This window comes from Rhamphochromis sp. 'chilingali' (assembly GCF_963969265.1).
Source record: "Rhamphochromis sp. 'chilingali' genome assembly, chromosome: 6".
Lineage (NCBI taxonomy): Eukaryota > Metazoa > Chordata > Actinopteri > Cichliformes > Cichlidae > Rhamphochromis > Rhamphochromis sp. 'chilingali'.
In genome coordinates this window covers 15,785,363-15,806,330 of record NC_137933.1, presented here as the reverse complement: position 1 = coordinate 15,806,330, position 20,968 = coordinate 15,785,363, and the positions used below count along the sequence as shown (strand labels likewise).

The following is a 20,968-nucleotide window of genomic DNA, read 5'->3' as shown; positions in this document are numbered from 1 at the left end:
CCTTTCTTGCACTGGTGCGTCTGTGTGTCTGGTTTACCTTGCACTGGACAGAAACCCCATCTTTCGCCTTTATCGTAGCGAGAGGTGGCTGAGCACCACAGAAGGTGGTCCTCACGCCCCTCAGTAGTACACTCAGAGTACCATTGGTTGTTGTATTTAAAAGGAAAGGCACAAGGCATTCCATGTGCATTCCCCAACAAAGTGTGGATATCTGTAAACAAAACATGCCAAGTTTCACTTGATGTCAGAAATATCTTGTGCAGACAAGGCACACAGGAAGTTTTGGGTTGTTTACCTTCATATGGATATGAGCAGGGACCCTCTCTGGGAGTGTTGTACCTCTTCCACTGATGGTAAATGTTTTTCTTTACCGCCACTAAACCTCGAACCACAGTCACCCTCCACTGGGACGCTCCATACAGCGTGTTTCCGCTGCAGCGCCACCACAGCACGGGGAGGGACACATCGCACTCGAACATCCCGAGGGGCTGCGTCGAGTCGGAAATGTTGAGGCCCAGGCACGCGCTGGTGCCCAGATTGAAGAGACGATGCTGGGAGACCCACTTCCACAGCATGCGGCGCGTCGGACGCTCGCAGTCCTCCAGCACTAGTTTCGAGCGATTTGCTGAGATGCACTGCTTCAGCGGCTCACTCTCCAGGATAAACAGACCTTTCTCTGGTAGGAAGTGATTGAAAACGGGGCAATGTGGGGCAATTCATGTGAACGTGTGCCGTAAACAACAGGGAATGCATTCAGCTTCAGAGATCAAAAAGTAAAGTACAAAGACATGCTTTTCCGCATTTCCATATCTGACGGAGCAATATTCAAGCTCGAGGAAGGCCTTGTGTTTAGAAACAAATCATGGTCTTTTGTAACTGGATACTCAAACAAAGAGAGAGGATGATTCCAAGCAGCGGAGATGAAAAGAGTGTGAATGAATCATCTCTTCCTGCATCTTGCTAGTTTGTACAGACAAAGAAAATCAGCATTATATGTTACCGGATCTAAAACAAATAACTAAAATTGTTCGGTGAGAATTTACATGGCTCAATTGGTTTAAAAAAAAAAAGATGCTGGTGTGCACATCCATCACCAAAAGGGCATTTTCAGTGTCCAGATATTCTTCCTCTGCGTTTTTAATGTGCACACTGTATTTGATTGCATTCTGGACGAGAACATGGGCTGATCTGAACAAAAGTAAACAAACTGTGGTTGCTGCTCATAACTTTCCTTACAGTTCAGTAAGTTGCAGATATTTTTGACTAACTCGTCGTTTAAACATGCCCAGATCTTCACCTTTAAGAAGCTGGATATGCCAATATGATGCAAAGCTCTCTAAAACGCGGGGATGTAAGATGGCGAAAGATGGAGAAAATCAGCAGTCTCACACATGCAAAGGTGAATGTTTGACATTTTCCCAGAATAACCCAACTGCTTATCACTCGAATGACTCACTGGCCTATTGTGCTCATAATAAACAGACTGCATGCTCACATGCACACACACACACACACACACACACACACACAAACACGGGGGAGAATTGAGAAAAAAAACAGCAAGAAATGTGAGCCTGGTGCAGCTGTGGGGTTCAAACTGTGGTCCACAGACCTCTATTCAGACCTGAGGAGAGTTTAGGTGAGTCTTTAGATCACCCCCTCCATGCACAATTCCCTGATATTAAACAACATCTTCATGAAATATGAAAAAAGGGAACTACTACATGCGTTATGCGTCCCATCATGTAGGCAATTAAACTTCTACTAAGGGACCAGCTGGTAACTTACTGTAAAACTCCACGAGCTGTTTTTTCTCCAGGACTTCATCGTCCTCGTCTTCAGTGACACACACACAGCCTTTCGCCAACAACACAGTCACGCAAATAATCGCCAGAACAGGCGCGGAGTCCACGCAGCGGTACAACTGGATGAACATTTCGACAGCGGGATGCAGCGTTGGAGAGCCAATGTCCGCACATTCCGAAGATCAGAGGCGCAGGGGGTGTTTGGGGGGTTTCTTTTTTTCCCTTCTTCTTTCTTTCTTTCCTCCCCTCGTACAAAAACTTCCTCCGTCGAGTCTGGTTTTTCAGCGGGGAAACAGCGACGTCACGTCTGACGGAGGAGCCGCTGCTGTCCGGCCTGAAAGCTGCATTCCTGCCGCTCAGGACTGTTTTCGCTGGGGCAGAGCCACAAGTCTGTATTTAGACTTGACCGAAGAAAAAAACAGACAGAGGGCAGACAGACAGTTTGTCTGTAAGCTGTGTAAAGTACATGACTGTGAACAGACTGCTCTCAGGTAAACTACACACAGCAAACTGTAGCCTACAGCTGTGTCATGTCTGGGACAGGCACTCAGATATCAACAAGTACTCTGGAGTTAGGCTATGCTAAGAAAATCTATCTTTCATATTGCCTCTGTTATGTATATTTAGAGTTAACAAAAGACTTTGTATGCTTGTCACAATGTGTAATGCCTCCAACACATATAACACGTAAAAAAACAAAAAACAAAATTAAGCGTACAGGTTTTGGTGTGACCTGTAAAGGTACACAACTTTGGAATAGCTAAAAACAACAGCACTTGCGCTAAAATATGTCTTATACTGCACCTTGTATGGCAAGGATCTCTCAAAAGTTTTAACAACTCTCTATGTGAAGTTTATGGTATTATTTTTTTTGTGCCACTCTCTGGATGTATTGGATTAGTGTTATTTTTATGATAGGATTCCTCTGGCAATTTTAGGATATTGAGTCATTTATGTTGGGATTCACGTATATCTTATTTGCGCTGAATCCTCCTCTGTTCCAGCCCCGTTCCCCATTCCCTCATCCCTATGAAACCTGCTCCTTTATACTAAGTTAAAGGTTGTGTGTGAAAGGAATTTCCCATCTGTGGGGATAAATAAAGCACCCTAGCTTATTGCAATTTCAGTCAGATTTGCAAACAAGTAATCAAACTGACACACATTGAATAAAGGGCCTTAGTATCCAGGGCAAGTTGCCTTGTTAAAAAATGGAAACCCTGAGCACTGTGTGATCCCACTGTAAGCAAAATAAATTTTAAATTTTGTTTCTTGCAGGTAAATCAAATCAGTCTGCTCACTCTTTGTGAGAACTGTGTTGTAACCTGCAATTAAAACCCAAATTGCAGAGGAGTCATTTCAAAAATGCCAAATCCAACTTTAATTATGTGCCACATACCATTAAAAAAAAAAACTCAGAACAACAGTTATTAAAATTAAAGGCTCAGCCTTGTTTTACAGTAAAACAATCGACACATTATTACCAAAAAAACATCTCTTACACCTGTATATTTATACATTTTCATTCAGTAGTAGATCACTTGTAGTGTAGACTTCTCCTTTACCAAGTTGCAAGTTGCAGTACATGTAGGGCCATGCAATAGAAATGTCCAGTGTTTGACAGTACAGTGCACTTCTACAGCAGCAAATTCATCTCGCAGTGTTTGTCTGTTCACAGTGTTGTCTACTGTGCTAGGACATCTCTGAATTAACACAGGGATTCGTACAAAAACTATTCTCTGTCTCATACACACACAAAGTCACACACTTAAGTGCACTCAGACGCATCCAGTTCGTCATCAGTAGTGATTCATTGTGATAGTCTTTTCTTTCTGTGCATTTTTATAAGTTACATTTCTGTATGTAGATGTTGAGCTCCTGAACAGAGGGTTGGTCCCCTGAAAGAAAACAAAGAAAGAACACAATGACGTTTAGATTTTTACAGATGCCACAGAAAGACCAAAACCAACAACACACTAGTCCTGTAAACCTTCCAAACTGCCTGAAGCTCATTTGGCCCAAATCAGAAATCTCAGTGAGCTTGTTTAATGTTAAAGTTAATGATAGCACAGTTTAAAAAAAGACTGAACAAGTATGGAAGGGTTGCAGTAGAAGCCTCTTTTTCTCTCTAAAAAGAACACGGCAGCACAGTTTAGGTTTGCAAAGTTGCATGTGAACAAACCACACGATTTCTGGAACAATGTCCTGTGGACAGATGAGACCAAAGTGCAGATGTTTGGCTGTAATGCACGGCACCACATTTGGAAAAAACAACAACACAGAATATCAGCACAAACACCTCATACCAACTGTCAAACAATGTGGTGGAGGGGTGATGATTTGGTCTCGGTTTGCAGTCGCAGGACCGGGGCACCTTGCAGTCATTGGGTCCACCATGAACTCTTCTGTATACCAAAGTGTTCTAGAGTCAGATGTGATGCCATCTCTCTGACAGCTAAAGTTTCAGAGAGATGGCCCAAGTAGATCAGTAAATCTACAACAGAATGGCTGAAACCAAAGTCCAGACCTCGACCTGCCTGAAATGCTGTTACAGTAACTTTTCAATTCTATTCTATTCTATTTTATTTATATAGTGCGAAATCACAACACCAGTCACCTCAAGGTGCTTTATATTGTAAAGTAGACCCTACAATACAACACAGAAAACCCCAACAATCACACGATACCCTATGAGCAAGGCGACAATGGAAAGGATAAACTCCCTTTTAACAGGAAGAAACCTCCAGCAGAACCAGGCTCAGGGAGGGGCGGCCCCAACCTGCCGCGACCGGTTGGGGTGAAGGGAGGAAGATAAGACAAAAGACATGCTGTGGAAGAGAGCCGGAGATTAATAATAACTAATGATTAAACCCAGAGACGTGTATAAACACATAGAGAGTGGAAAAGGTGACTGTGCATTAATGAATACCTACAAGCCCCAATGACCTGAAGCACAGTTGTAAAAAACAGTGGGCAAAAATTCCACCGCAACAATCTTAGAGACTGATAAAGTCACACAGAATTTTTTTCTCTATTTGTTGCTGCCAAAGGTGTTTCTACAAGCTACCGAGTCACGGGATGTATGTCAGTGAATATTAGTGGGAACAGTTTAGTTATGAGAGACACCTCGCCATCAGACTTTGTCCACCCTTTTGAATATCTAATGAATGTCTAATACATTATTTTGCTTTTTAATTATTCATCTGAGCCCAACAAAAAGATATTAGAAAGAATAAAAGCGAAGTCATCCACGGTCTTACCGACTGCCAGTTTGCCTTTGCCCTCTCAGCCTCAAACTTGGCCACCTCCTTTTGGTCATGGACTGACACCAACACCTTCCACACACCCAGCAGGATCAGGCCGATACAGACGACAGAAAGGGAGACCCCGAGAAGAATCATGGGGATGTTGGGTGGCTCTGGACATCCTGAGACAGGACATAAGAGCGAGATGAGACTTGCACCGGGAGTATCTTTCACTTTAGTCGTCTACGTTGGTGTCAAGCTTACCGTACATCTGCAGATCATAGGCAGTGGTGTCCGTCTCACCTTCCACCACTTTAAATGACGCCCAGCACTCATTCTTCATCATAAACGTGCACGACATAGAAGGACTCTTGTCATAATCTGTGAGGAAATGTGAACATACATATCCATAAGGTAAGGCTATCATCTTCCCTTTGACATTGTGCTGAGAATGTCAGATGATATACTCTGCTCTGTTGTGCTGTCAGTGTGACTTCATTATCTAAGACTAGAATCTGGTGTGTGTGGACCGAACCATTGTGTTTCACATCTGAAGCTTGAAAATCTTCTGTGATAATCAGATATGCCTCTCAGCTTGCACAAGTACAGCGGCTTTAAAATCAACTCCTCTACAAAGGAAGACCAGGTTCTTTGGCTATTCACAGGCACCATAATAGCTTTGCCTGTACAACAAGGTAAATAATATGTTCCCCATTGTTCCACACTGCCCAAAAGGACATGGATGGCGTTGTGTTAGAGAGGGGGGGTGCAGACTTCACAGAGACACCCGAGTCAATGGAGGTCAGCATTCCTCCAAAGCAGCGACCCTGGCTGAAACTTAGCAGGCCTCTGTGTTGATAGCACCACCATGAATAAGAACCCTTGCAGGACAGGGAGGCAAAAACTTGATGTTATTTGATTTTAATATATTTTGCTTGGTTTTAAGGAGTTGCTACATTTTAGCACATTTAAAAAAAGCTATTTTAAATATTTTGCTCCTGGCCATTCTTCAAAATATGTCATATATGTTTTGAAGGTTTTCTTTCATTAACTACTATTTACCCACTAAGGGGCGTTAACCTGCATAGACTTAAAACCTGCATGAGATCCAGTATCTCTTGGTGGCAGTTAAAAACCAGCTTTATTTGATTGATTTAAATCAATACCAGTAACTAAGGATTGTTAACATGCATAGACTTGAAACATTCGTTGACAGTTGCAAGCAGGTCCTGTTTTGCAAATTCTTCCTTGTGAACATCATACAAGAGAGTCTGATATACAGATTTAGGTGTCAAATTGCCGTTTACCCCACAGCGAGTTTGTGAACATGAATTGCAAAAAGTAACCAAACAGAAGTGAAAAAGCAATTTCTCTCAACAGTCAACAGGCTGTCCTTCTAGCTGTGGATTCACACAGTTTTCATACCGTCGCTTGCAGTGTATTGTACTATCAGGCCAGAGAGACCTGTGGATTTAAAGGTGTCACAGGACTCAAACAAATGAAGGTCAAGGTCAAATGCTTAGTCAACCTAGGTACTCATATCCCCCAAGGCCTAGTATATTGTTGTGAAGTTTGAAGATGATCCATAAAAAATTGTGGGTGATAGTTTTTACTGATTTTCACATTTTGAGTGACCTTGACCCGATTTTCAACAAAATGAAATCAGTTCAAGCTGTTACTGGCATCTACAATCACAAAAAAATATTTGAAAATGATATCTTGAAAACTGTGGACACTAGGCTGCTTACATCCTCCTTCTCTTTGGGGGAGAGAATAATTGTTTTGTGTTACTGAACCAGGAATACCTGGAAGGCCTAAATACCAGCTAGCTCTTTCTGATGTAACACCCTGAAAAGGCAGGACTGGGTTTTTTAGCCACACCACCTGCTCAACTTGCCAGATTAGTCTCACTGTGACTTTGTCCTTTTGTCTGAAATGCAAGTCAAACTGTTTGGTCATCATTTTTGACTCAGTGGAGGAGTGATCTAAAAATAACAGTAGTCTTGAAAACCTTTGCGGGGCTTTCCAACAAGATAACATTGAATAAGGAAGGGCCGAACTTAAAGCAGATATGGTTTTATGACTTTTATAGCCAGAGTTAGAAAATGTATCGATTGCACCTTGTAGAGCGACATTACTAGAGACAAATGGGAAGGTTTGTATGTGGTGATTTAGTGATTTACCCCATTAGGTAAGTAAGTTTAGTTTAGGTTACGGTTAGAGTTCAGTGAGTTAGACTAAGAAGCTGAATGAAAGTAAAGTAACAACAGGTAAGTTAGGGAATCCTTTACCTCCTGTTGTATTGATGGAAATTGTAGTAGCGCTGCACCTTTGATCACATGACTCAGCATCATCCTGATCTTGAAGATGGCACTCTACACAGGTCCTAGTGTTGAAATGAGCAGGAAAACGAAAGGTTAAGATGATGCAGCAAGCATTTCTTGAGGCTTCAATCACTGACACGGGGCGAAAGGAGAAATCACAGTTGTGGTCACTTATCAGCTTTTTTCCCAAGGCTTCTCTCACTCTCTATCACGGGTTCCCCCCCTCCACAGTAAGAGTAGTATCAAATGGTCCTGGCCCTGACAGCTGCTTTACAATGAAGAAAGGAAATCTCTCAATGCTGTGTTGGGGACATTAGTATCTTTTGAAGTTACATGGAAGGTGTAGACACATGTGAACAACAGGACCAGAACCTGATATGCCTGAACTCCAAAGAGCAGACAGATCACGCGGCGCAAGGAGACGATATCTTGTATCTCTGAGGTAAAGAAATACCAATCACCGAGGTGACGCTGACAAAATACTCGACATTACACCCTCGTTCGGCTGAAAGAAGCGATGGAATGAGTGCGCTCTCACCTTGCAGATGTACAGGAGCTTCCACAGGTTGGACACTTCTCACACTTGTCCCCAGATGCTCCGGGTACAGTGCAGACACAGTGGCCACATACACATTTCCCCCTGCCGCTGCAAAGTGAGCCATCCTTAGATGTGCACGCCTCCATGCTGGTGCTGCAGTTACAGTACTGCCCTTTCCATCCGTGTTCACAAACACACTCTCCGCAGTCGCACACTCCATGGCCTACAAACAAGAAATCTTCATTTATAATAAAAGGCTTTCCACAAAAACACATGAATAAGTCAGAAGCATTCGCATGAAGTTACTCACCTCCACAGAGCTCCCCACGGAAGAGAACACAGGAGTAATTGTCACACTCGCAGTAGGGACCGTAGATGCGCCCAAAACTGGATGCATGACACACACACTGTCCACAGTAGCACTGCCCCTGACCACTGCATATTTCAGACTGATTGTTTGCGAGGCAGTTGCTCAACAAAGTGCTCTCCTCATTGCATTCGCACTGCGCTCCCAGGAAGCCCGGCTGACATATGCACACGCCGCACTGGAAAACCCCCTGGCCTTCAGTGCACTGGCTGCTGTCTGACTTTGGAGGCTCACAGTCACAGGAACAAAGGGACTGCACTTCTATCTCCAAACTGTCCTGAAGGCCTACAGGTCTGAGGGAAAAGTGCCGAACTCCTGACAGGCATCCCAGAAGCTCCACAGACACATTGAACACTACCTGAGGAGCAAAAACAAGGAGGGCATCAAATTAAGATCAAACTAAGAACAGACTGCAAATATTCTGCCTGCGAAAAGTCAGCGCTATTAATCCCCACAGCAACGCCATTGATAATTGGGGGCTTTTTCATCTGTTTTAGACAGCACAGCTAAGAGAGAGAGGAAAAACTTCGGATTTGAACCAGCTAAACAAGATCATTAAGCCCTGATGTTGGTGAAAGTAAGTAAACTAGTTCCTCCGTTCTTCTTCTTCTTTCAGCTGCTTCCTTTAGGGGTCGCCACAGCAGATCACCTATCTCCATTTCACGTATCTGTAGCATCGCCCTCTGTTACACCAACCTTCTGAATGTCCTCCTTCACTACATCCATGAATCTTCTGTCATCTTCCTATGTTCCTCCATCTTTAACTTTGTCCAATATATCCACCATCCCTCCTCTGCACATGCCCCCGGAGGAAGCCACCCGAGGGATTGATGAAGTCTTATCTAATCTAAGTTCTTATCCTGTCCTAGCGTGTTTTATGCATTTGTGTTTTGACAGACAAACTGGTTGATTTTTTTTCTCTCTCAGAAATATTGTCTGATCTATCAGTTACAAGTGCTAAAGCCTCAAATTCACCAGGTCTCCCTCTAATCAACATTAGTCTCTGACAAAAAACAACTTAAAAATTTCCAGATTTACACAACACATTCCTATCTGACCCAATCCAAACAATTCTTCAGGTACAACTAAGGCATGAATGTTGACGAGGCAGAGTGCACGTTGTGTTATTTTTCACCTGTCAGTCTGTGTATAGATTTTTTTTTTTACATACTTTTACAAGTTTATAAAGCACTGCAGGTCTTGCAAAGTTCTCTGCATACACTAAAATTAAGCTTTTACTGTTGTAGTGAAAGACCGAACACAGAAAGACCTAACACTCTTGAGCTGTTAGGACTGTCTGTGTGTTAGAATAGTCTTTTGTCCCTTCCATTATTTAGTTTCACAGGCGTAACAACAACAGAACAAACACAGCATGCCATTCTCTCTCTGACACACGCTCCAAGTGCAAAAAAATAGCATACAATAATAATCGATACTCTTAATAGTATAATTCCAGCGTTTTGATCAGCACCATGGACAACATCCGGGGTCAGATGTCATGGGAATGAACGCTAACACTATTTTCTTCAGCTAAGCTCCCACAAACTCAAAACAGATTTAGCCTTGTTTCAGTTCGTGAGGAAAAATGTACACTGCATAAAAGCTAGGCTTTGATTCACAAGACAGAACCATGGGCATAGTGGAACTCCTATAGTATGTCCACTTCATCATAACACCATGATTATGAGCTTCCAGTATACTTTAGAGGAGAGGGCCCTCCTACCTTCAGGACCCAGGGATGATGCCCTCCTGATGCCTTGTGAGAATTAATGCCTTTGTTTAGTTTCCTTTAAGCTTTCAACTTTTGTTCACATTTAATCTTAAATATCTACATTTTTTATGTTATGTTTGGTGTTTCACTAGAATTGTTAATAACTGTTCTTGTCTGATGAGATAGTTTAATGAAAGGCACTTCAAAAAATTTTAAAAAATGAAGCAATTTGTAACAACAGCAACTCACCGTCTCTCCTGGTTTGATGTTGGAGCAGCGTTTTAGATCAGGGAGGATAGTTCCATTAGGGCAAACGGTTGTGAAAGACATGTGCAGCTCCTTCGTGGCTCCAAGGACCTCTAGTTCAATCTCTGAGCGAAGTTCCTGGAAAACAGATTATGTGTATTGTGAGCCATATGAGAACACAATGGGCAGCACACCTCGGTACTGATCAGGTTTGTCCTTCAAAAAAAGCAAAAAAAAAAAAAAAAAGCAAAACTAAGTTAACTAAAATCAAATCAGATTTTCCTTTTGTTCAGTCAAGATGAAGTGGGATTTCCAGCGCTGTCAGATGAATTATACTTTTCACCCTGCATTGACCTGACCTGACACCTCATGTCTAATTCTTTTTTGGGGGGGTGAGTCAGCATCCCAGGTGCGCTGCACTGTATAAAGCACCTGAAGAAAGTGTGACAGCTAACCTCAGCTTGAGAAAATAGTGTGCTTGACTGACTAATGAACTCTGTAACGGCCCGTCTGACTGCTAACAGAGGGCATATTGTGTGCTTCCTGGCTTTAGTGTTGGTAAGGAAGAAGAAAACCGGAGCACTTATGGGATACACCCAGCTGAGGATGGATTAAGTAGATAAAACGCATCTAAAGAGACTTCGCTGTTACTCATCAGAATTACAGGTGAGTGCAAGTACTCATCACCTGTGCAGTATCACTAAATAGTCCCCTGTTTGCACTGCGTTCCAGTTAAGCACCACATCTACAATCACTGTGATGACAGGGACTCTGCTAGTGCGGCAGAGACTAAATGTGGGTTTAAATGACGCAACCGATGAAGTAATTAGAGGACTGCACAACTACCAGTCATCGCCGCCAAGGGGGATTTACAAAACGACGCACGGTGGATGAGATGGGCAGAACGAAAACGACCAAGAGTGAGGAAAAAAGAGGCAGTGTGCGGGAGAGGGAGGGGAAGTTTAGAGCAAATCAGATTTGGAGGGGGCGAGGAGATGAAATGGTTGGGACAAGCAGAAACATGCTGGCCAACATGCTGATGCAGAGTGTTGGGAGGTAGAGGGGAAAATGTGATAGAAGAAAGAATAAAAGAAGGAAAAGAAATAATAACAAAGGGGTGGAGAAAATAAAAATAGTAACATACCAGTTTGCTATAGATACATTTTCGTGCCTGCACCATTAAATATTACTTGATTTAAAAAAAAAATTGTCTTATGACTTTTACACACACACACACACACACACACACACACACACACACACACACACACACACACACACACACACACACACAAAGCCACACATCCACTCTGCCAGCACATCCTGATTATCAGGCCCTTTTATTTACTTTGTATGCTGTTACAATCAGTTCCAGGATGTTCCGCGAGTCTTTCGCCACGACTCCAACAGTGGCACCAGGTATGAGCTCTGCATAGTTCTAAGAGACACAGAAAACAAAACAAAAAAAACAGATAAACAGTAATGTCACTGTTACAAATACGGGAAGCTCATCACCACACATCTTCCCTAAAAGAACAGTATGAAAAGGAGTGTGGAAGAGAAACGGGGCCAGTTGTAACAAGTTGAATGCAACTCAGAAGATAAATATGCTAACCTCACAAACACTTGTGTTATTCAGCTCTCTAGTTTGATCTCTTCTAACAGGGAAAAAAACTAGGGAGCTGTTACCATGTAGTTGTCTTTCTGGTCTTCTGTCACTGCAAATATCAGCAAGATGTTGTTGTCCACCAGCTTATCAATCAGCTGACCAAGAGTTGGATATTCCTGAAAAAAAAAAGGTTACATTTCTAAGAGGTTTCAGGTGATTATTTACCATGAGTTACCACAGTGTTAGAGGAGAAAGCCAAATAATAATGAAAAATAATAATCCTAGATGAATCAAATGATAAAATCAGGTTTTACATGCACTGTGGACTTTGAGTATTCATTGTTGGCATCCAGGTGACACTGCCCGTCATTGGGAATCACAATACCGGCCAGCCTGCTGTCCATCCCGAAGTGTGAGTTGCCATCGCTGACAAACACCAGCAAACGCATGGAGTCGTTCCTCCAGCCGATCTTGTCCTAGCAGGAGACACACAGCTGCTCTGAAAAAAACAGTTGGCGAGGTGGCGTCACAAACGAACGGCCGGCATCTTTGGAACCTTGAAATGGGAAATGTTACCCCACAAACGGCTGCTTGCATGATGGCGTCGAAACCACACTCCGTGTCGTCAATGTTTGCAGATATATGCTGCACGGCGATTATCTCGTTGAACTTGCTGGTGTTGCTCGTCAGAGACAAGACGTGCTTGTAGCCAAACGTCGGTAAGCAGGTGTTGTCTATACGGCTGTAATGTAACAAGACATTAAAAGCGAGCGTTAGAAGAGTAAGAGTGTCAGATTTACAAGATCAGAGCATTTTAAAAAAACAAAAAGAAACAAACTTCTACTCATGTTTAGATTTTTATTTTAATGTAAACCTGCACGGGTTGGCCAGTTCTTCTTCTGTGATCTTGATGAAGGGCAACAAGGGTTTCTCCACAAAAGAGCCAAAGCCCATTCGAAATTTACTCGTGAGCTTCGCCATTTCTTTTGACAAAGTAGAGCCCAAGTCTTTGATCATCTTCAGATCATCGATCATGGATGCTGACAGGTCCATCAGGTAGTACATGTCCACAGGATAGTCCTCTTTGTGTTGAACCTTCACCTGGAAGGTCACCTCACTGCCTGTGCAAGAAACAAAATCAGGCCACGTTTTATCTCTCTGAACTCAAAAAACTGCTTCAGAAGACAAATCGTCACTTCAGAAGATGTCCGACTGCATACCAGGTCGGAGCTTGAGGGACATTTTTTGAGGGAATATCTGTGTGCTATTAGTGCTGCCCATCTTCTTCCCAAGTGGCTGATCCTGGAGGATCTGGTGTTTGGAAACAGGGAACTGCAGCAGGTCCCTGGCACATCCCTTTTCCAGTAAGACATCCAGTGTGTCACATCTTTGTGTGACTGAAAACCAGTCTGTGAAATTCTGACAAACAAAGGGGAACATGTGACAAGTAGCAACCTCAGTTTGCAGGCTGTTTTACAGCAGGCCATAAAGATTATTACTTTGTCATCAGCGTCATCATGTAAATCAAACACGAGAAGATATTTTGCAAAAAATCACTTCACTTTAAATGTGACTGTCTTCTCGTATAGCTGCTCACCTCCTGTGTGCACCAGGCGCACTGGGGGCTGAGTTGCAGACAGTCGTCACAAGTCACAGTACTGCCGGCTGAACACAAACCTGCTGCACAGCACATAAACAGGTAAGGGTTGTCAGCACAGACCAGAGTCCAACACTAGAAAAAGTCTGCATTTATGGTGTCATTTTTTATTTACTTATTGATATGATTATTTTAATCTGTGTGTTTATTCTAATCCTTAGTAGTAGTAAATGTGTAGTCCAGTGTAGTAAATGTAACATAATTCTTGGTTTCAAATTTTAATACCTTCTCACAATAAAACATCCCAACCACTCTTCAGTGCCAAGACAGCATTGTTGACTTGCTCTTGAGTGACTACTACTTTGCAAATGAGCTTTTAAAAAGAAAGCCAGGACTTCAGCTTACCCTCCACGGCGTTGATCCAGTACCGGAGAATCAGGCTCAGCAGTAGAAGCCCCATGAGTCCGTGAGGTTACTGGTTGATAAGAAACACAAGGTGAATGTTTCAGGTTATTTCATAGCGCGTTAACAGGAGTGAAGCCTATCCAGCGTCATGGCTCCTCTCTTCAGCCAAACGTAGGCTACAATAAGAGAGGAGTTTGCTTTCCACCACCTGGATAGAGGAGGAGGAGGAGGTGAGGGGCTGCCTCTACCTGCCCTGCCTTTTTAAGTCAACTTCCGTCCAGGTGAGAACGCGAGGCGGGCGCGAGGAGAAAACAAACCGCAAGCAAACCGCTAGCTGATGTCTCCCCTTCTTATTTAGCTGTTCGTTAATGAATCAGGTTTGTTCCCACCGTCTGTGTCTGTGTATTAGTAAGGAATAAGATAGGAAATAGGAATTCTTAGTTAAAAGTAACGTGAAGCCAAAAATAAACGGCATTGCAAATAAATTAATAGGTAAATAAAAATATTAAAAAGGCCTATTTTTCTCCTAGAAATAATTAGCTTATTATTTCAAGCTAAATGCGTACTTCCCCTTTAATATCAGGAGGTAAAATCTTACAGTACATCACAGATTCAGGCGTGACAAATGTGTAATTGAATGTCTTTTCTACTTTTAAAAAAAATTATATATATATATGTATATAAAGTAGGTAAAATTAGCTCCACCTTGCATCAGCTACAGTGTTTCTGTAGTATGAATGGCCTTTAAAAAATAGTCGTGTTTGTGTTATGTAAGTGTGAGTGACTTTCTTGTTAAGGCTAGATTGCTTGTAAATTTGAAACTGAAGTAAAAGTACAACATTCTGTTCTAATGAAGCATTAAATGTGGCTTAATACTTCATATTAAGCTATGCCATTTTGTTATGAGCTAATGATAGCAAACTAGTGTTGCTTTTGAATGTACTCTCTTTCTCTCTGTTAGGCCATCCCCTTGAAGTCTCTGTGCTTTTAAAAATGTTGTTGTTCTCTGTGAGGCCCTGGCGGCGCACCTTGTCACTCTGGATTTGAAATATGAGATTGTTTATACCCTCATTACAATGCTGCTACAGTGTAATAGGCTAGAATTAAGCTACAGTCAAATGGGATCGCTGAAATTGTGTGTGGAGAGGAATAATAAAGTGCAGACAGGGCACGCCATGAGCAAATAAATCCTTCAAAACTCTATTCTGTGGGCTCTATAACAGAAGTTATGTTAATATTTAACACAGCGACTCAGAGAACATGAGTCAGTGTCACTGTCTCACAAGAATTTTCCAGCTTGACGATTAACTCACGATGAAAACCAGGCCTATCGCAAGATATGAAATATGATCAGTGTGTGTGTGTGTGTAATAGAAGGGGAGGAGGGGTGTGGCTGAGTAGGTGTTGAACTATTGACAGCTGCAGTGCAGATATCCCCGCATGTCCTAAGTTAGAGGAATCTCACAATTCAGCACCACACCCCTTCTGAATCTGTGAGACCCATCTGCCACCCCGAGTTAAACCCCACCTCCACTCCTCTTACAGCAAACCCTCTCACCCCTTAATGCCTCTTCTCCTTTTGTCTTTCATTGGCTCTCTTCTCCCAAGTTCTTTGTGTTGTGATCCATATTTTCCAGTAGCCTCTGCCATTTAATTCATGCCTCCTTCAGCTTAATTCTTCCCTTGTCTCACACTTCACTCCTCTCCTCTGAATTCCTCAACATGATGCAGTCCAACACCACTTTTGTAGCCTGTCATGTCCTGCTGTTTGTCCTGTGTGAGAGGTGTACTGCAGCATCACTGCCTCTGCACCTCACCTCGCTGTCTCATGTCTCAAAATGACTTTAAAACCTGTAGCCCTTCACTAGCATTTCAGAGATATTCAGGCTTTTTAAACCCAGTGGGACTCTTTAAACCACAAAGTAGCATTCTCAATGAGTATCAGGCCAATCAATATTTACAAATTCAGAGATCTCGTTCCCCTATCTCTCTTCTCTCAGCATTATACGCAAGTGTAATGCTGCAGTGAGCCGACTCACCTTCAAGGCTGTCCTCTGATAACATGCTGTCCCGTCTCAGTCTTTCTTCCTTGACATCAAGTGAAAAATGGAGAGAAGTGGAGAAGCATCAGCCCAGCACATTCAGTCCTATTGTATCCCAGCAATTGGCAGAGTAACAGTAAACCTATTGTAACGGCGCCCTTTATGAAGCATGGCGCTAGGATGACCCTGCTGCCCGTGCTCCTTGGCTCATGTGTGTGTGCGCGCTCGTGTGAGTGTGTGTGTCTGGAAGTTTGTAAGTATGTGTGCATGTATGCATTCTGGGGTCGTGTGTGGGTGTTTGTACAAGCTCTAGCTTGCATGTGTGTGTGTGTGTGTGAGTGTATCTGTGTGTATGTGTAGGGGGAGGCCGCAACGACAATGAGTGACGGTAACAACTGCTGGCTGTGAGACCTCCAGATCCAGCTTCTTTATTAAGAGTCGATCTGACTGATGTGCTAGTGTTGCACTCTAGAGGCTAAACCCTTTATGAACTGGATCACAACACTTCTGACTCAAAGACCTTGTGATTAGTCAGGATTCTGCGTGTGTGCTTGTGTGTGTGTGTTTTGCTACAATTACTTCCTGCAGTGAGGAGGAGGAGGACGCGAGTGTCTAAGAGAAGGAGTGTCAGAGCGTAATACAGCCTCCTTCTTGCAGTGGTATGGTAGGAATGCAGGTGTACATGGATATGTTAGTGAGAAAAATAATAACTGTAAGTTATTACTGTTAAGACAACAACAAAGGATTCTTTTCTTTGAGCCTCATTTCTGATCTAAAGAGTCTACAAACAAATGCACTTGAGCTGAATGCTAATCATCACCATATTACTAAATTTCACAGAATGCCATGTAATGTGAGGCTAAAAAGAGGCTAAAAAGTCAACCTCATCAGGGGGTTCAGCAAATATAAATACAAAAAATATAAAAACGTCTGAGCATAGGATAAGCTGCGGTTTGCGTCGAGATTAAGAAGGGATCAGGTCACAGGAGTGGTTGTTCCTAATTATGATCCATTCCAGAAGTCTGAATCGCTGTTGGTCTTGAAGTCTGCTTACTGACAAAACAATACCCATTGTCTGCCAAACAAAACTGATGTGAGGTGGTCAAGCCGAGGAGCTGTGCTGACATGTACATCAACAGTGTTTCTTTCTCTTGACAGTAGTCTGATTCACTGTGGAAAAAACTGAAACATAAAGTGGAGATTATTCTTTTGATATTTAACTGGATGGTACATCAGTGTGAATGTCCTTAGGTTGAATACCCATTCAATCCACAACTCACAGAAGGAAAGCTTTGGAGTTCCAGCTTTTCCCCCGTAATAAATGAAATCACTATTTAAAAACTGTATTTAGATTTTACTCTGGTTATTTTTGTCTGATATTATTATTTTTGTTTGATGATATACAAAATGTATGTAGGGTGACAAATATGCAACAGAACAAGAAATCAGGAAGGAGCACATAGTGTTTCACAGAATTGTACATGTTATTTTTTTGCTGGACCATTGTTTGATTTGAATGAAAAAGAAGAGAATACATACATATATATAAACTACCAGTCAAAAGTTTGGACACACCTTCTCATTTAATGGTTTTTCTTTGCTTTCATGACTATTTACATTGTAGATTCTCACTCAAGGCATCCAAACTATGAATCAGCACATATGGAATTATGTAGCAAACAAAGTGTGAAATAACTCAAAACATGTTTTATATGTTAGAGTTTCAAAATAGAAACCCTTTGCTTTGATTAGTGCTTTGCACACTCTTGGCATTCTCTCGATGAGCTCCATGAGGTAGTCACCTGAAATGATTTTCCAACAGTCTTGAAGGAGTTTCCAGAGATGCTGAGCACTTGTTGGCTGTTTTGCATTTCATTCTGCGGTCCATCTCATTCAAAACCATCTTGACTGGGTTTAAGTCAGGTGACTGTGGACTGTGAACCATGCACATAGAGACCATCCGTTCACCTTTTCTGCGTCACACAAAGACACGGCAGATAGAACGAAAGATCTTTAGACCAAAGTACAGTTTTCCACTGGTTTAATGTCCATTCCTTGTGTTTCTTGGCCCAAACAAATCTCTTCTGCTTGCTGCTTTCCCTTAGTAATGGTTTCTTAGCAGCTATTTGACCATAACTGCCTGATTCGCACAGTCTCCTCTGAACAGTTGATCTAGAAATGTCTCTGCTACTGGAACTCTGTGTGGCATTTATCTGGGCTCTAATCTGAGGTGCTGTTAACTTGAGATTTTGGAGGTTGGGGACTCAGATGATTTTATCTTTGGCAGCAGAGGGGACTTTTGGTCTTACTTTCCTGGGGCGGTCCTCATGTGAACCAGTTTCGTCATTGGGCTTGATGGTTTTTGCAACTGCATTTGGGGACACATTTAAAGTTGTAGCAATTTTCCAGACTAATTGACTTTCAGTTCTACAAAGTATTGATGGACTGTCGTTTGTCTTTACTTTGCTGATTGGTTCTTGCCATAATATGAATTCTAACAGTTGTCAAATAGGGCTGTCAGCTGTGTACCAACCTGACTTCTGCACAACACAACTGATGGTCCCAACCCCATTATGAAGGCCAAAGGTTTGCATCATTGTCAACAAAACAAAGGGAATATAAAATATGAAAGTTTTTTGTTTGCTATATAATTCCATAATCTTGCTTCATATACAGTATGTGATGTCTTCAGTAAGTATCTACAATGTAGAAAGTAGTAAAAACATACATATGTATATGTATACATATATGTATATATGCAAACCTGTCAGAAGGTGCTTCTGGCTATACTTTTAATGGCTAAGTATTGTGACTCAGCATGGGGAAATGTATAAACATGACTTGCATAACAGGAACTAGGAATGAGAAATGATAACAAATGTTCCCTTCAATGCTTTGTTTATAATAGCATTTGACGTTTGTGACACTTCTGAAAAATGTTGTTGACTACATTTGGAAAACCGCAATTCATCATAAGTCCAAATTTTCTACTTTAGGTTTGGTTTCAGCTGTGAAACAATAAAGGCGTTATTTATTTAAGACAATGATTACTCCTCTGACTATTATTAGTTCTTTATAATATTAATATTTTAACTATTCATAAACAAAATAAAGTTTGGCTCAGATGTGGAAGTATATTTTAAATATAAACTATTTTAAGAATTGAGCTCAGCTGATGTTTAGGCAAAGCAGCAGAACAATCCATCATAAAATTTTTTTTGAAAGTATTCAGACTGAACAACAACAACATATTAATATAGTTTCCCTATTAAAATAACTTATGATGAAGAAAAATGTTGCTTGTGTCTGTTCTATATATTGTTTTACTGATGCCTGAAGCATCATTTTACTGTTTTACTTGGTCATGGTCGAGCAAGTTTTTCTTAATGCTTTTATCAGTAACTGAAACTAACGATGAAGTCAACATGATAATCCAGAGCCCGCACCTCGTATAAACTTAACAATTATGTATATATATCAGAATTTTATTGTTAATAACTAAAAGATAATAATAATAATTTTTGTTCTACCCTCAAATAGTCGCCGTTAGCTAGCTTCTGCTAGCTTCTTGGTCCTGGAATGGATTTCTTTTTGTTTTTGATGCGACTTTAAAACTGATAAGATCTGTTGATCTTATCTGGGCTGTACCAGTCAAACTCATTTTTCTCAGTGTAAAGATGTTTAACTACACATTTCATCCCATTTGAGAAAAAGTAGTGCAGTTTTAACAGTTAAGTAAATGTATTAAATAAAGGAATTTGTCACCACAAATAAATAAATGTATACAATTATATAGAATTAATTACCGGTATATATAAAGTTCTGGTGGCTCACTAGCCAGACTAATTGACAGAAAATGCCACCTGTGTTTTTATTGTTACTATTTATCTATTACTAATTACTTTTTTTTGAATGGCAATGGGGAAGGTCTTTATCAGCAAGAGAAAATATAAAACTCAAAAAGATATAACAAATATATGATCTCCTACACATTTTCCAACACTCTCTAGTGGTCTGGATTGGAGTCTTTACCAGGCTTATTCAGCCTGATTGCATCTCACTTTTTGGATACATGCGTATTTCACTAAATGCATGAAAACAAGTACTGTAGGAGTCCTCTCTGTGTCTATGCCCCAACTCTGACCTTGGTCTTTCCCAAGGGATCAGTGCCATGTGTCCTCTCAGCTGTGGAGAACGAGAGAGAGGGATTTGTCTTGTATGTGACGTTCAAAGGTCTGATTCCCTTACAATAAGCATTTGATTGACATGAGAGTGTGCATGAACTACATGTATGTATGTATATATGTATATATATTCCTGGTGTGGGGGTCGGAGAGGTGTGGGGATGATGGCTAATCTTGCACCCCGAGTGCTTTTGATCCCTTCAACTAGTAAGAGATGCGCGCATGGTGCCTTTATGTCCCTGGGATCAGCTGTGCTATGTCAGAGCTTAAGAAGGGAGATCCGGCACATGAGTGAGACTACAAAGCCTGTGTGCCCAAAATAGTGCAGGAAAGGGCTGGGGTGCGAGCACACATGTCGCACTTGTTGCTAATTTGATCCAGTATAAGTTGCATAGATAAGAGCAGATTTACAGTCCTTCAGAAATGATCTCTGGATTCAAATATGCTGGGCAGCTTTGGCTCTCAGCACCCTCTGCTGGCAGATAATTGGTACGGCCTCCACTCAAGGGTTTGAGTCCAGTTTACACCAGGGATGTCAAACTCATTTTACATCAAGAGCCACATACAACGTAGTTAAAGACATTTAACTACACATTTAATCTCTGAGATATCTTTATGTAGTAAGAAGTGCAATCTCAACAGCACGTCTCAGTTTTTCTACATGATAAATGTGTAAAACTAGAGGAAATGGTTCTGGTAGCTCACTTTTATAAAACGGAAAAGTTTTTGCTGATTGATAAAGTATTTCCTTTTTTTCTTTAAGCTAAATTTCTATAGTATAAAATGAAGAACAAGTACTTTTCTGTCATTTAATTCTTTATCTATTACTTAACTACATTTAGCTGTGTGGTATGATGGCTGCGGGGAAGCTATTTATCAGCAAGAAAAGCTATAAAAC

The 20,968-nt window shown here is 41.5% G+C and overlaps 2 protein-coding genes and 1 long non-coding RNA gene across 4 annotated transcripts in view; 1 reads left to right on the top strand and 2 right to left on the bottom strand.

Annotated features, from left to right (window-relative positions):
• Nucleotides 1-2,286, bottom strand: part of pla2r1 (phospholipase A2 receptor 1) — a 30,299-nt gene extending 28,013 nt beyond the window's left edge. The window contains exons 1-3 of the mRNA XM_080885429.1: nt 1,789-2,286; nt 296-676; nt 38-211 (exon numbers count right to left, since the gene is read on the bottom strand). Coding sequence (XP_080741555.1) covers nt 38-211; nt 296-676; nt 1,789-1,936 — 703 coding nt within the window. The 5' untranslated portion in view covers nt 1,937-2,286. The remainder of the gene's footprint in view (nt 1-37; nt 212-295; nt 677-1,788) is intronic.
• LOC308398679 lies at nt 540-1,947 on the top strand. The gene is made up of 3 exons (XR_013972003.1): nt 540-679; nt 1,290-1,399; nt 1,820-1,947. It is a non-coding gene; the product is annotated as an uncharacterized lncRNA (long non-coding RNA).
• An 888-nt stretch (nt 2,287-3,174) lies between the features above and the next one.
• itgb6 (integrin, beta 6) lies at nt 3,175-16,176 on the bottom strand. Of its 2 annotated transcripts, none has more exons than XM_080885436.1 (16): nt 15,884-16,176; nt 13,845-13,914; nt 13,440-13,519; nt 13,063-13,261; nt 12,717-12,963; nt 12,419-12,584; nt 12,157-12,318; nt 11,923-12,018; nt 11,582-11,671; nt 10,237-10,371; nt 8,220-8,634; nt 7,910-8,132; nt 7,339-7,433; nt 5,312-5,428; nt 5,063-5,229; nt 3,175-3,700 (listed from the first exon to the last, which is right to left on the bottom strand). In XM_080885436.1, the coding sequence occupies exons 2-16, from the start codon at nt 13,897-13,899 to the stop codon at nt 3,602-3,604; spliced, it is 2,346 nt and encodes a 781-aa protein (XP_080741562.1). In that variant the 5' UTR covers nt 13,900-13,914; nt 15,884-16,176; the 3' UTR covers nt 3,175-3,601. The 2 variants fall into 2 exon arrangements, with proteins under 2 accessions (XP_080741562.1, XP_080741561.1); XM_080885435.1 differs by having other exon boundaries at nt 13,440-13,522; nt 15,884-16,175.
• Between the last annotated feature and the right edge of the window lie 4,792 nt (nt 16,177-20,968).

What these genes read in the sequence shown, in the direction of transcription:
- itgb6 (XM_080885435.1), bottom strand. Translation starts at nt 13,899, where the DNA reads ATGGGGCTTCTACTGCTGAGCCTGATTCTCCGGTACTGGATCAACGCC. An exon ending in CTGGATCAACGCCGTGGAGG is followed by an intron (nt 13,523 to 13,844) that starts GTAAGCTGAAGT and finishes TGTGCTGTGCAG; the next exon opens with CAGGTTTGTGTTCAGCCGGC. An exon ending in ACCAGAAAGACAACTACATG is followed by an intron (nt 11,672 to 11,922) that starts GTAACAGCTCCC and finishes TGTGTCTCTTAG; the next exon opens with AACTATGCAGAGCTCATACC.